General features: G+C 43.7%; 2 protein-coding genes across 9 annotated transcripts; one reads left to right on the forward strand and one right to left on the reverse strand.

Moving 5' to 3' along the window:
- Positions 1–734: 734 nt before the first annotated feature.
- Positions 735–8,165, reverse strand: LOC104434089 (importin subunit alpha-4). 3 transcript variants are annotated; one of them, XM_039306425.1, is made up of 12 exons: positions 7,147–8,165; positions 6,134–6,209; positions 5,939–6,030; positions 5,701–5,832; positions 5,405–5,590; positions 4,304–4,467; positions 3,882–3,960; positions 3,202–3,332; positions 2,782–2,860; positions 2,411–2,539; positions 1,756–1,883; positions 735–1,369 (listed from the first exon to the last, which is right to left on the reverse strand). In XM_039306425.1, the coding sequence occupies exons 1-12, from the start codon at positions 7,297–7,299 to the stop codon at positions 1,036–1,038; spliced, it is 1,683 nt and encodes a 560-aa protein (XP_039162359.1). In that variant the 5' UTR covers positions 7,300–8,165; the 3' UTR covers positions 735–1,035. The 3 variants fall into 3 exon arrangements, with proteins under 3 accessions (XP_039162359.1, XP_039162360.1, XP_039162361.1); XM_039306426.1 differs by lacking the exon at positions 3,882–3,960 and having other exon boundaries at positions 3,202–3,291; positions 4,394–4,467; XM_039306427.1 differs by lacking the exons at positions 3,202–3,332; positions 3,882–3,960.
- Positions 8,166–8,584: 419 nt separating this feature from the next.
- Positions 8,585–14,690, forward strand: LOC104435745. Of its 6 annotated transcripts, none has more exons than XM_039306429.1 (4): positions 8,585–9,137; positions 9,842–11,481; positions 12,257–12,940; positions 13,710–14,690. In XM_039306429.1, the coding sequence occupies exons 2-3, from the start codon at positions 10,900–10,902 to the stop codon at positions 12,809–12,811; spliced, it is 1,137 nt and encodes a 378-aa protein (XP_039162363.1). In that variant the 5' UTR covers positions 8,585–9,137; positions 9,842–10,899; the 3' UTR covers positions 12,812–12,940; positions 13,710–14,690. The 6 variants fall into 6 exon arrangements, with proteins under 6 accessions (XP_039162363.1, XP_039162364.1, XP_039162368.1 ...); XM_039306430.1 differs by having other exon boundaries at positions 10,075–11,481; XM_039306434.1 differs by having other exon boundaries at positions 8,585–9,133; positions 10,075–11,481.
- Positions 14,691–15,295: the final 605 nt, after the last annotated feature.

Here is a 15,295-nt window from a genome sequence, read left to right on the forward strand (position 1 = left end):
TTGTTACCACGGATGGTGTTATACAGACTACATGCTTCGAGGAGTATTCGCCTCGCCCACAATTTATATGTTCCCCCTGGTATTCCTCCTAGATGTGATGTTGCACCAAACCTACCGCCCCGTTTGGTTCAGCTTTTCCAAGGGGCTTTGGGCATCCCTTGGAAAAAATATTTTGCGTTTGGTTCGCACTTTTGAGTCTCCATTTGCCAAATGCCAGCATTTGAAATTCCGAAAGCCCAAAAAGCTTTCAGCAATTTCGAAATGTTAGTCTAAGGTTTAATGAATTAATATTGCTCTAATTGATAATCATGTTTTCCTCTTTTGCTCTCAAAAAATACTGTTCATTGTCTTCTTCCTTCTTTCTCACGAAGCTCCCGCCTTCCTTGCGAAGCTCAATCGGCGAGCGGTGCTCAGCTGTGAGCAGCCAGATCTGGTTGCTAGGAAGCCTTGCCTGAGGTCACGCGACCTGAGGCGAGGTGGCCTAAGGTCAAGCGACCTCGGGTGTCACTTGGGTCGCTTAACCTCAAGCGTCGCCTGAGTCGCGCGACCCAGGGCGTTGCCAACCTCAGGCAACACTGCCTCCCCCCACCGCCACTGCCGCTAGCCGCCTCCCACCACCACCACCACCATCACTACCGAGCAACTACATCTCCTCCTCCCTTTTCTTTTCTTTTCTTTTCTTTTTTTCCTTTTTCTTTTCATCTTAAAGCTGCTTTGCAAAATATACACAAAAATGAGTTTCCAAACACACTTGCATTCACAAAATGTCCATTCATTCAAAATTACTTGGGGAAATGCAAAGCCATTTCCCCAAAATTGAACCAAACGGGCCTCAAGGGAAAAAAATGAGTAAACACAAGTGAGACATGCCAGCATAGAAGTAGCATATGATACTAATGTGCTGCCACATTTATCCTCTGCAATAGCTAGAAACAGCGAACAACAGATCGGCATGGCATCACCTTGCGACTAGATGCATCTCGTGCGTCTCTTCATGGCCAAACAACAAAAATCTTTTCACAACGGAAGTGCCGATCAGGAGAGACTGAGTCTTCCGATATCTAATTTAATGTCATCCAGAATCAAGCTAGGTAATTCTTCTTCTTCTTCTTCTTCATTTCCCTTCTTGTTCCAATACTTTTTCAAAATCTCCGAGGCTTGTTTGTTAACCTCACTGTTCATGTGAGTCTGGAGGTCCGTGATTTTGTTGAACCCCTTACATCCATTAATCATGCGCAAATATTCTTTGTTCCCTTCACCGCTCTCCAGAATGCTTTCCACACTATCTAGGCACAGTGTTATGATCTGAGGGTTGGAGCAAGTAAGGAGATCGCAGAGCGGCTTGATACAACCCTGGCTCACCAAGTATCTGCAAAAACATAAACAATCTTTCATTGCAATGAACTGCCGATTATATTTTTTCCAGTGAGACTTTCCTTTTCTTCATTATTCTGCAAGTGCAGTCAACATGAAATGGAACTGCATTCCCTGCTTCATCAAATCAATGTAGGTAACAGGACAGAATAAACCTAGACAAACCATATGACAAGCAGAAGACAACAAGAACGACAATCTCAAAGTAATTAACCAGTTAGTTTATACATGGACATGAGCTATGGGCGTTTAATTCTCTTGAGCTATTAAAAATGAATCACAAAGGGAACAACATGGGCATGATTTCCATCTTTTGGGTGATAACCAGCACAATGTTCCTCATTTTGTGTTGGAGCAGAGCAAATATAGATAGAGACATACTGAATTTGTTCATGGGACCCGCCAGAGACAGCATACGAAATAGCCCATGCAGCCTCTTTCTTAATTTTGAATTCATCATGTTGAAGAAGGCTCACGAGAGGAGGAATAATGTTTGCTTCAATTACAGCCTGAAAAGGACAATAGAACCATTTTTAAAAGATTGTATAGCACAGTGACCTATGGAAACATCTCTTAAGAGGGTCAATTTCATAATTAAAATGCTATGTCTCATAGCAAAATCCATACAGGATCATTAGGGATTCAGATCCTGACTTGTCTGGTAATGTTATAGATCTATCAGATAAGAAAAGCTCCTTCTAAAAAATTAGAAAACAAGCAAAAGGAGTAAGAGTGAACGTAATTCTGGTATTCAATCTTGAAAGTGTACTTTGGAAATAGGCCAGAAGTTCCTTATCAAGAAAATCAAAAGTGAAAACAATTACTGTGTTGAAGGAGAGGCTGCTCTGACCAGAGAGAAGAGACAAGGTACCATCAATTATAGAAAGATTCACCTGGGAATTCAGTATAATGACGGGGCAGCATTTTATAACAGCACGATTGAGCAAAAGCATCTACGATAAGGCCTTAATAGACACTTCTTTCATATTCAATGCTCAATACAATATACTGTGCTATCATCGAATAGAGGTTTTACCTGAATTTGATTTATGTTACCCGCTGTAATATTTGCAATTACCCAACAAGCTTCTTCCTTGATACTCTTATCCCAATTTCCAGTCAGAATTTGACATAAAGGAGGCAGTCCTTGATTGTCAATTACAAACTGCAATCAAAAACCAAGTCTTCAGGTAAGGATAAAAGAAGCTCGGTTTAATCTTGGAAAGTACCTACGAATCCCAAGACAAAATAAACAAGTCAGAAACATCAGTTACATGAATGCAGTTACTTCAAGTACAGAGATAATGGGAGATGCACATTTTGCTGCTCGGAATCCAAAAGACCTAATGATTTCAAAAGACTGAACTACGTTTATTATTTTCAGTCGTATAAGGGGGACAGAAAGACCTGAGTCTGAGCCTCGGTGCCCGCCACAATGTTCCCCACAGTCTTAAGAGTTGGCACCTGGACTTCAGGTGATGGATGCCTGCAAAAGGAACCACATAGGAAAAGAAACTGAATCAATGCCAAAAAATAAAATGGTATCCTTAAAACGAAGTTTGACAGCACAATCAGTGAAATATCCACCCTAGTGTCACTTTGTCTATACCAAGATCCAATCAGTATTCATGAAGCTTAAGTAAAACCAATTAACAAAATCTTTTCAGCCAGTGAAGTATGCTTAAACTAAGAGCACAAATGGTTCGACTGTTTTACTATGCTCCGTTCACAAATTGGTCTTCTGTATTTGTATGCCCAGACTAGAAATATATGCAGCAGACTCGACATTCTTTCGCCATGCAAGAAAACCCATGTATATCATCTTACATGAGAAGTTCTAGAAGCCGAGGACAAAATCCTGCGTCAAGCACAGACTGGATAGTAGGAATTGAGCCATCACAAATCAAAGACAGAGCCCTGCACGTGTCAATCAATACTGCTTCGTAGGCCGGCTTAACCTAAAGGCAGCAAAGAGAAATCATAATCCTCCAAAAATACTAATAAAGTATTTTAGAATTCTGAAAGACAGGAGCGGAAATTTTAATCATTAAATTATATGACTCAAGTTCACATTCAATTCAGAAGTATAAGGTGATGCAACTGGAAGGTGTGTTGGAGCAGAATCCTTCATCTCAGTCACGATTCTTTCACAACTCAGTTCAGTTTACAATTGAGGCACATGAACTCAATGATATGGTGCATTTCACTGAAGAGCCTCACCAAACCTTTGTGGTTTGGCTCATTCTAACAACTTAAAGATGTACTAACTAAGTTTCACATCACATGTGATTCTAACTTGAAATTCAATAATTAAATCAGCTAAACCACTCGATTGGGAAAGTATATACGAATCCCAAGACCAATTAAAAAAGTCAAAAACATCATTCACATGAATGCAGTTATTTCAAGTTCAGAGATAATGGAAGATGCACATTTTGCTGCTCTAATGCTTTCAAAAGACTGGACTACATTTATTATTTTCAGTCTTATAAGGGGGACGGAAAGACCTGAGTCTGAGCCATGTCGCCTGACAAAATGTTCCCTAAAGTCTGGAGAGTCGGTACCAGGACTGCAGGTGATGGATGCCTGCAAAAGGAACCACATATGAGAAAAGAAACTGAATTGACACCAAAAAATAAAATGGTACCCTTAAGACAAAGTTTGACAGCACAATCAGTGAAATATCCACCCTAGTGTCACTTTGTCTATACCAAGATCCAATCAGTATTCATGAAGCTTAAGTAAAACCAATTAACGAAATCTTTTCAGCCAGTGAAGTATGCTTAAACTAAGAGCACAAATGGTTCGACTGTTTTACTATGCTCCGTTCACAAATTGGTCTTCTGTATTTGCATGCCCAGACTAGAAATATATGCAGCAGACTCGACATTCTTTCGCCATGCAAGAAAAGCCATATATATCATCTTACATGAGAAGTTCTAGAAGCCGAGGACAAAATCCTGCGTCCAGCACAGACTGGATAGTAGGAATTGAGCCATCACAAATCAAAGACAGAGCCCTGCACGTGTCAATCAATACTGCTTCCTCTTTTGAATTAATGAGGTGCCTGAGGGCAGGCAAGGCCGGCTTAACCTAAAGGCAGCAAAGAGAAATCATAATCCTCCAAAAATACTAATAAAGTATTTTAGAATTCTGAAAGACAGGAGCGGAAATTTTAATCATTAAATGATATGACTCAAGTTCACATTCAACTCAAAAGTATAAGATGATGCAACTCAAAGGTGTGTCGGAGCAGAATCCTTCGTCTCTGTCATGATTCTTTCACGACTCAGTTCACTTTACAATTGAAGCACATGAACTCAGTGATATGGTGCATTTCACTGAAGAGCCTCACCAAACCTTTGTGATTTGGCTCATTCTGACAACTTTAAAATGTACTAACTAAGATTTACATCACATGCGATTCTAACTAGAAATTCAACAATTAAATCAGCTAAACCACTCGATTGGGACTTAAAACCTCATAATAGACATACTAATACATTAGGTGTGAAATCCACATTTTGATAACCCTACCTTGTGATCCATGAACTGCGAAGCAACATTTCTTTTCCTTCCCTCAATCCTCTTATAGTCTATTAGAACAGAGGGCAATGTAACTTCTCCAATCATTTCTTGAACAATCGAAAGTCATGACAGGGTCAACATCAGTACTCTTCTCAGTCAAGGGAGACGCCACTTGAATCTACTTTGTGTTTGCGTCTGTGCATGTATGTGTGTGCAAGGGAGTGCTTAAGGGTAACAAAAGAATTGCATTTTTTGACAACTTCCTGTTTTACCTTTAAACCACAATTGATTCTCACAAAGTTTCATTGAACATATTACATTTAATTTATTTTTGTAAATCCCAAAATGTGCAGTTTTGAGGCGCTAAGCTTCCTTATTCATCTATTCTAGATCTAATCAGTGAATCTTATGGTCCACAACTCAGTTTTACGAAAGACGTGACTTGCCATTGATGTTTCAGACCTCATTTTGACGACTACAGAAATTAACAACGATTCCTTTCCTGTTTAAATGGAGGAGGATGCTTGCCATCACATAAGTTGAGTAAAGTCCGAGCAATGCTCCTCATCATGGTCGATCCTGGATGTTTATCCAATTGAGCCAATAGTAGATCTAGAGCGCCTGCACTTAATACAAGATCCCTGCAATCTTGCGAGTCAGCGGCAATATTTGCCAGAGCCCAGATAGCCTGCTTGATTCATGGGAATCCAGATTAGATCATCTTATCCATCATATTTACCAAAAAGTTTTAAGAAATCAACTCAAAGAATTGTCATGAGAAAAAACAAAAGACCCAACCTGTTCTCGAGCATAAGCAAATGTAGAGTGAAGAAGTTGCACGAATTTAGGGATAGATCCGAGTTGGATGATGAGTTGTACGTGATCTGATGTCCCAGAAGCTATATTGGCCAATGCCCATGCAGCCTCAGACTGAAGATGAAGAAATATTATGACATGATGGCAAATGATTTCCTTTTGGCTGCAAAAACTAAGATCTCAGTGAAAGAACATTGATAGAAACTAAAAGGGACCATACTTGTAGTAGAGGAAAAGCGCCCTCATCAAGGAACTTCACGAGTCGAGGGATGACTCCTGCTCTGACAACCGCATTGATCACAGGGCTCTCACCTTCGCATATATATGATTTGTCATTGATCATGCAAACATTCCAATAACAATCAGGCTAAAGGAAAACAATTAAAGGAGGAGGGACAGAGGGCTTTGAAATTACCAGTCGATAAGAACTTCCTGATCACCGTGGTTGCTGCTAAATACCGGGAAGAATCATCCGATAACAGATGTTCCAACTGTCATGAAAACTGGTCAGAAACTATTTGACCCGACATTAGCATAGCCACAGATGACTCGTTTCAAATGGATAGCACTAAGTTCCGCAGCGATGGCTGATGAATGCAAAAGCCCCATTCCTTGTTGGTCATCAAAATAGAACTACATTTTGATTTTTGAAGGTTGACTGAGGTGATATAGCAGTATAGCAGTTGCCCTGTCACTTGCAATAGGTTCTGATCGATGGGGTAGGAATAGTTGAGGTGGTTGTTATCGCTCGCATTTGAGGATGTCTGTGGATCAAGAATCCCACTGAATCTATAGTGGCATGTGTGGTCGGCAGCAGGATAATGAAATCAGTTAAAGAACCCAACTTTGTTCTCAAACTTTTTCTTCTTTTCTGGACTCCTTTAATTAACGTGAAGACTCTTTTCCCAATTCAGTTCCTTTTGTCTTGACCATTTATTGCAGAAGACGGCACCAGCACACACATAATTGGTCGACCGTTCTCCAAGTTATTACTGTACTGTGAAAAGCGAGGACTCTCTTCATGGAAACAAACCCTCTAAGGACCAACCCAAAAATCTATTTCAAGGGATGAAAATCGCATCTTGCTGTCCCACCTTTTCTTTTCCTGCAAAAAGCAAGTGTCCAAGATTTCTTAATTGCCTCGCTTGATCAACCCCATTTCTCTCCTTTTTTGTGGGGGAGCATTTTAGTTTCTATAAATAACAAGTCTTCCCCATCAACAAGAACGACGAGTCGCCCAGAAAACTAAGCTACGCAGTGACCCAAACGCACTCCAGAAAATAAAAAGGAACTGAGCGAAGTAGGGTTAACAGCAATTGAACACAATCAAACACTAGGCAACAGCGGAAGGACGAATTAAAACATAAGAGAAAAAAAGAGAAATGGAGAATAAAATGAAAAAGAAAAAGAAATGTGAAAAAAGAAGACCTCGGGTAGAAGACGTTTCTTCTTGAGAATTTCTGATTTCTTTTCCTCCCTGATTCGCACCAGCTCCTCCTCTGTCTTGCTCCTGGCTTTCTCGGGGCTCAAGCCTTTCTTGTGCTGGTTCTTGCGTGTCGCACTGGATGGACTCGGAGACATTATTACTCGCGCCTCTCTCTACTCTCTCCCTCTCACTCTCTCCAAGGTCCTCAGTAGTGGGGGTTTGTCCCTCGCAAGAAGCTCCAAGAAGGTGTTCAATGGAGAACGGGGAGTAGAGAGCAGAAAAACAGCAAAACGACGACCAAAACCGACTCGGGCTTCGTGCAGAGTGGAGACTGGTAGTTAAAGACTGGTAGTTGCCAAGTCTAGTCAGCTTGACTCTTCGTACCTCCGGATCATAAAATTCGTTGGCGGGCCGGTCCTCGCCTCTCCACCATTGCGAGAGAGAGAGAGAGAGAGATAGAGAGAGCAGCAATACATAAACAACGGTCGAGCCAACACATGCTGGGACTACAGTTACTTCGAGACAGACCAGATCATGGCACCGGGTCCGGCTCGATCAAATCCGGTGGCGATAGATAGACCCTTCACGGTTGTCGAGCTCGAAGAGGTTGAAGCGGCCACGGTTGGTGGTGTTCAAGGAGAAAATATTGGGTGATCCGGGAGCTCCACGTCAGCGTGGTCCCGGCCACTCACGAGATGCCATGTGAAGGGGTGGGCCCATTTGGTGTCTTCTGCCTTTTTCCCATTCTCTCTCCTCTTCTTAGCCTGCCAACGCCCTCTCCGGAGGAAAGAGAACCCGTTCCTTCCTCTGTCACTCTCCATTTCTTTCCTTTCGAAATTCAAGTTGTGCAGAGCGGACGTCAGCGTCGCGTTTCGCTGGAAGAGAGGTGCGACTTCGAGGACGAAAGAGAGAGAGCGGACTAGAGGTCGTGAGAGGGAGGCAGAGGGGCGTCGGCGTCAGAGTCGGGTTCAGGGGAGGAGGTGGCGTCGGCGTCGACGTCGGAATCGAGGGCGATGGAGTCAACCGGCGGAGGCGGAGGGCCATCGCGTCGCGTTTCGCGTACAGCACCAGCTTCTCCAGCAACCTCGCCTCCGAGCCTTCCGTGTGGGGGGTCTCGCTCGGCGGGCGACGCTCGCCGACGTTGAGGGGAGCTCGAAGAGGCCTGCTTCTCCTCCGCGTGCTGCATCTGTGATTTCGGGAACGCCGAAACGAACGACGAGCAGCAACGAGCCGAAGAGAGAAGCGAGCGAGCACCGGAGTAGGGGCGGCCGCAATGTGGTTCGTTGGCGACGGCAGGGGAACGGCTGCTTGATGCACGCCGGAGCAGCAACGAGAGCGCGGAGGGAGAAAATTTCAGATTCAAAATTTCGAAAGGAAAGAAATGGAGAGGGACAGAGGAACGAACGGGTTCCTTGGCAAGCGGAGGAAAGAGAAAAGTTTAAGCCGCAATAAATGCGCTGCACAGGAGACAGAGCGTGCAGGCTAAGAGAAGAGAGGGCGTCGACAGGCATCTCGTGAGTGACTGGGGACCACGCTGACGTGGAGTTCCCGGACCACCCAATATTTTCTCGGTGTTCAAGGGTGGCCGGCGTGGCTTTGCTACGGTAGAGTTTCGGTTGCATGCTATGCTGACGTGGCATCATTCCGAAAGAACACATCGGATTGATCGAATTTAACGGAGACACCATGTTGAATTAAATTTCAAAAGTTGAGATAATTAAATCGGACTAATAAAATTTTAGGTAATTGATTGAATTCAACAGAGATGCCACGTCGTTGCCCCCTCATAAAGAAGAAGACGACGACGACGACGTGCAGGAGGTATTCCCCGCTTCCTGTAGGTCCGCGGCGGTGGGCGGCGACAGCGACGACAATGAGGACGACGACGCCGAGGGCGACGGCAACGGCGATGGCGACAACGATGAGGAAGCTGAGGATGACGTAGCAAATTGATATCTTCGGCAGTCCCGCTATAAGCTCAGCCATCTTGTCGGTTCGATTCCTAGCTGGGCTTGAGAATTGCTTATGCGTCTCTTCCTCTATGGTTTTTGAAAATTCTCTCTTTACCAATAGTCGTATCAGTTCGAGTTCCGAAAACTTCATCTTTCTCGTGTCAGAAAACTCTCTCTCTCTCTGTGCTCTGCTCTGCTGTTCTAGATCGAGTAGGTTGCGTCGTGTATGTTGTCACTGTATTGAGAGAGAGATCTGTGTGAGCTACGCAGCATCTCATCTCATCTACCGATTCGCCTATCGAGGGTTTATCCTGGAGGTTAGGAATTTGCGCGTGCCAGTACGTGGAATTGGGCAATGATTCTTTTCGCGGATTGTTTGTCTTGAGTATTGACATCGCGTATCTAGCGTTTACTTTCTTGCTTTGCGTGCTTCGCGATTTTCTTAAATTGAGATCCTGTGTTTTCAATTTCTACTGTTCTATGGATTTTTTTCTGTGGATTTTTCTCTGTAGAGTGTCAATTTTCACCATCTGTTCTGAGCTTTGTTCCTTCGTGAAACCCTAAGTCCTAGCACTCTGGTAGCTGGTCTTCATATATTCCTAATATTTTGAATCTTTGACTGCTTCAATTTCGCGAATTTCTTGGGTCCTTCAAGGTATCCGGGGATCTCTGCTGGGAATTTGTGATTTTTTTGGTCGGATGAATTCAGTTCGCATCATATACGGATTACTTGGATCTTTTCCAGGTATTTGACCTTTTGGAAACAGATTTTCAAATGCTTCAGCTCGAAAAAAAGAAGGCTTTTAAGTGAAAAGGCAGTCAAAGATTGAACTGGGTGTTTCTTGTTTGCTTCTCAGAGAAGTGACAATCACGAGGACGGTCAAATTTCGTGCTTTCAAGCTTGATAGATCTCTAAATCTAGGATTCTAAATCTAAGACCTTGCACTTAAGCCTTGCTTATTTAAATGAATTCGGCAGGAGTTGGGAACTGAGTACCAAGTCAGGCCTGTGGGTCGTCCTGAGGATGAGGAGGATGCAAGTGATTTCGAGCCTGAGGAGAATGGCGAGGAGGAAGACGCTGACGAAGAGGACGAGGATGAAGACGAGGACGATGCTGGTGGGAAGGTCGAGGCTCCACCGAAGAGGAAGCGATCAGACAAGGACAACTCTGACGACGACAAGGATGATGAGAGACCTGCCAAGCGATAGGCCCAAAGGCCCTTCGTGCCGTGGGAGAAAATATTGGGTACGTCTTATGTAGCTAGTGTGGCAAACAAGAAGGCGGTGGGAGCGCGACACGTGTCCTCGTGGGACCCATAAAGTCAGGCATCTGCTCCTCGACTCAGCGCTTCTTCCTCTCTCCTCTAACTCTCGTCTCGGCTGGTGGCTCGGCTCGGCTGGCAAAAGAAAGGACGTCCTCTCCTCCTGACCTGCACGCTCTCTCTCCTGTCAGAGCATTTATTGCGGAAACTTTCTCTTTCTTCGTTTGAGAAAGAAAATGGCCGTTCGTTCCTCTTTCCCTCTCCATTTCTTTCCTTTCGAATTTTTGAATCTGAAATCCTCTCTCCGCGCTCGTTGTTGCTCCGCCGTGCATCAAGCGGCCGTTCTCCTGCCATCACCGACGAACCACATTACGGCCGCCGCTACTCCGGTGCTCACTCGCTTCTCTCTTCGGGTTCGTTGCTGCTCCGTCATTCGTTCCGGCGTTCCCGGGATCGCAGATGCAGCACGCGGAGGAGAAGCAGGCCTCTTCGAGCTCCCCTCAACGTCGGCGACGTCGCCCGCCAAGCGAGACCCGCACACATGGAAGGCTCGGAGGCGAGGTTGCTGGAGAAGCTGGTGCTGAGCTGCCTCGTCGTGTTCGACGCTCCTCCGCCTCCCTCTCGCGACGTCCGCTCCGCTCTCTCTCTCCCCCCTCTGCGAAGTCGTGACTCTCTTCCAGCGAAACGCGACGCCGACGGCCCTCCACCTCTGCCGGTTGACTCCGTCGCCCTCGACTCCGACTCCGACTCCGACGCCGACGCCGACGCCGCCTCCTCCCCTGAACCCGACTCTGACGCCGACGCCCCTTCGCCGGTTGCCTCCGTCGGCGTCGGAGTCCGTCGCCCCGACACCGACGCCTCGGCCTCCGCCTATGCGCCTGACGCCGACGCCGACGCCCCTTCGCCAAGTCCATGCATCGCAGAAAATGGTGATGCCGACCCAACATTACTTATTCAGTTATTTCCTTTTGCTGCTGCCGAAAAGGAGAGACAAGCTTTGGTGGATGCACTTAGAGCTAGTGAAGCTGAATGCGATGCTATTGATGCGAAGATGCAGGAGGTTTTGAATGCACAGATTGCTGCTGAGGATGAGTGTGTTTCTCTGTTGGAGAATTTCTCTAAGGTCAGTGACAACATCTTTTCTTTTTTTTTGGCTACACTAATGCTTGATCCTAGAATGAATTAAGATAGAGTGAGCTCTATAGTAAGAACTTCGCACCACAGGGCAACACAATCATTGGCTGGAGCAGATTGATACACGTTTCTGGTTTTCTCTCTGTCTTTATAAACTTGCGTGTGTAATGGTACAAGCCTTCCTGACTGGATGTTCTTTATATTCATGCTTGTGCTTAGCTGCCCCTGTTGAGTGAAGGAAGTCGTTTGTCAATTTTCATCTTTCAATTGGCAGTCGGGTTCTCAAGGTGAACATGGAAAGACTAGTTTTGTCAAAGTGCTTCAAGGAAAATGAATGGAAAACAAGAATGTCTCTTGACCATTGTTGGGTTATGGTAGATTATAGGCATGGTAGTGGGTGCACTGCATGTGTGGTGTCATTGGTGTGCCCTTGCGCACAATTGTAGCCCTAGTTTTTTATTTTGAGATAGCCATGGTTTTAATTGACTTGATGTAAGGTAAACTAAAAGCTTTCAGCAAGTCATATTGATCCCATGGTAGTCTCTGTTTTGCCAATCCAAGTAGACTTTTGGATAGTGACTGTTTTAAGGATAGCCGTGCTATCTCTCTCTGAACTTTTTCATTAACTGTTTCATCTGTCCCTACAAAACATGAGGTTGGATCATGCGTACCACGAAAAACTTTCTCGTAAGCTATCGATTTCATGTGGTAGCCAAATTTAGTTTGAAGCAGAATGACTGACATTTTTACCTCTTATCCTGCAGGATGCAACTGCTAGTGCTGACCTGATAGAGAAGAAGGCAAACTTACTGCGTGCTGAGGAAATGGACAAATGGCTTTCATCAAGTGAAGATTTGGAGGTGAGGAAGATGGAACTTGAAATCGAGTCATATCTGATAAGTGAAGCTCGTAAAGGAGTGAATGTTTCCATCGAGCATTCAATTGATGATGACAGTAGAGAGAAAGAAAAACTTCTTAAGAAGAAGGATGTGTTGTTGGATGAATTGGAGAAGCTGCTTAATTTAGTGAGAGAGAAGGAGAAGCAAATTGCTGAGAATGATGCTTCCATTGAAGCAGTAGAGAAGCACATTGCTGGTGTGGTCTCTGGATTTCAGGACATGCAATCAGATATTGGTGCTAAATATGATAGAATGAAATCAAAGCTCTCTCAGGTTGATGCCGAAAGTGAAGCTTTATCTATAAAAAGAAAGATATTGATGATGTACTCTCTCAGGAAGATAATAAAGGAGCAAAGATTAGGGAACTTGGGAAGATTGCTGCAGATGAAGCAAAAGCATACAATGAAGCAGCAGGATTGAGAAAAGGTTTAATGCTCTGCATTTTGGAGTACAGAGAAAGTAAACTGGGGCTGATGAAGACTGAGGAGAAATTTTCTGAAGATGTCATGAGGCTCCAACAAGAAGCTTCCTCTGCAAGAGCTTTTACAGGTTATTTTACTTTTTAGCTATCTTACTCTTTACATGCAAACGACATATACCTAAAAGGTGGTTAAGCTTCACATGCTTAATCTACTATAATTCTGGCCTATGGAGTCTACATGTTGCAACATTTTGGAGAATTTACTTCCAGTCTTCTGAATCAGTAATGCTTGAGGTTCATGTTTGATTATCCAACCTAGGATGAGTGTTGGTTCATGGTTAAGATATACTTGCTGAAGGAATATTCTAAAGACACAGGCAGTGAGTGACTCCTACTTTCTTTCAAAAGTTTGTTTATGCGACGTATTTGTTTTTTTTTTTTGGTGAAAATAAGAGATGCGACGTATTTGTTAGGGAAGCCTTAATCTTAAAAGTTTAGGCAACTAGGGATATGTAGACAATGTATGTTGAGATCTACTGTTTCCCCTCACAGAAAAGCTATAGCTTGCGAGTGAGACAGTGGATGTAATCATGAAATCAAACTATTGTAGAGCTGGAGTACTGTAACAGGAGAAATAGGAAACAATAAGCAAAAGAGGGAGCAACAGGAGAGTATAAGCAAAAGCAGAATTTGATCAGATTTCAAATCTTGCAGTGAACTCCAATGTTGTGTCAGGAGACCTTTATCTGAATTTTTTGTCCAGTCTAGTGGTCAGGGTATTGTGTTAAGCATGTTCTTTAGCTATAGCTTCAGGACGAAAATTCAAAAACTGAATACTCAAAATTTATTTGGCTCTTCAACGCATCATTTGATTAGATTCTTGTCTTTTGATCATAGGAACTGTCTTCAAATAAGTCCAGCCTCCAACAGGAGATAGCTTCATTTGAGCAGAGGATACTTTATGTGGACAAGAGACTTCCAGAACTAGAGACTGAGAAAAAGGTTGCTGCTGCTGCAAGAAATTTCAAAGAAGCTACACGAATAGCTGCTGAAGCAAAGTCGTTGAGCAATGAGAAGGAAGGAACACAAATCAAGCTTGAAAGAGCCACTATGGAGCTTGGAAAGCTTGAAGAAGAAATTAAAGAAACTGTTGATAAATTGCAGGAGGCTGAGGAGCAGATCTTATTAAGGGAGAGGGATTTGGCAGTGGCTAGACTCCAGAGGTTACTCATAACTGCCAGTGCTGCCAATGCTGAAAGAGCTGCTGCTGTGGAATTGGGTGACCATGAAGAAGCAGACATTTTACTTGCTGAGGCCAAAGCTGCAGAATATGAAGCCCAAAAGCTCCAAGCGGTATATGATTTGAAGGAGGAAGATTTTGGCAATCAACCAAAACATTTAATCCCTATGGAACTTGTTTATGATCTCAGCGGGAAACAATTAGCAGAATTAGCTGCATCTGTTCATCTCAACCCAGCATCATGATGACAAAGTGGATTTTGAGATGACTGACCTTTTTTGGCAGGACAGGCTTCTGAAACTCTGGTCACATGTATTCAAGGGGATTAGCCTGGAAGTTTCATCTCACCTTTGGCTAGACGCTTTCAAACCTCAGTGCCTAGAAATGACAGTTGTGGCATTCTTTGGTCTTTGGCCAGTAGCAAGTTTGGTATGGGTTTTGAAGATCTCGGCGATTTCATTTTATGGTACTGGATGTGAGAATTCAGCTTCTCCAAGGCAATGGGAGGAGTAATTTTTTTGTAAATCTGTTGAGTGAAAGATTAATACACGTCTCTTCTCATACAGAATAATGTCCAGCCCAATACAAAAAAGGGGTTGGGGATGGTGTGGAAAATAGCCAGAATTTTCTTTAGATTCTCTTTTGTGACTTTTTTTTTTGGGCTCCTCTCCTGCTTTTCTTACTGTTGCTGAAGAGTTGGAACATTTTGGTCACCTGCGTCTCATCATCGTTCTGGCCCGTCTCACCAGATGCCAAGATGAATCTCAAGTTGATGCTGCATTGACGCTCAAATCGTGTAAAACTTTCTGTCTACAGATGATTTGCATTAAAACTTCCTGCATCCAACTGTTACAGAGACTCTTTTGTTCCTGAGGAGAATTTGAAAAATGGCAATGGTTTGCAATGCACTTGGAGCAATAAGATGTTAAGTCAGGTCACTTAAATATGTAACAACCAATCAAAACCGTCGCAACACCTACTGTGGCAAAAGAAAATTGAACTTCTTCCCTCTGATCTTTCAACGAACTTTTACAGCTCCTGTTCTTGAGGAGAATCTAAAAAATGGCATGGTTCGCAATGCACTCGTAGTAATAAGATGTACAGTCTTGTCTCTTACATATGTAAGCAATCAAAAACGTTTCTGTGGCCAAAGAAAATTGAAAATTTTCCCTTTGATCTTTCAACCGACTTTTGCAGCTCTATTGTTCTTGAGGAGAATCTAAAAAATGGCATGGTTTGCAAT

The sequence above is a fragment of the Eucalyptus grandis genome, chromosome 2 (assembly GCF_016545825.1).
Source record: "Eucalyptus grandis isolate ANBG69807.140 chromosome 2, ASM1654582v1, whole genome shotgun sequence".
Lineage (NCBI taxonomy): Eukaryota > Viridiplantae > Streptophyta > Magnoliopsida > Myrtales > Myrtaceae > Eucalyptus > Eucalyptus grandis.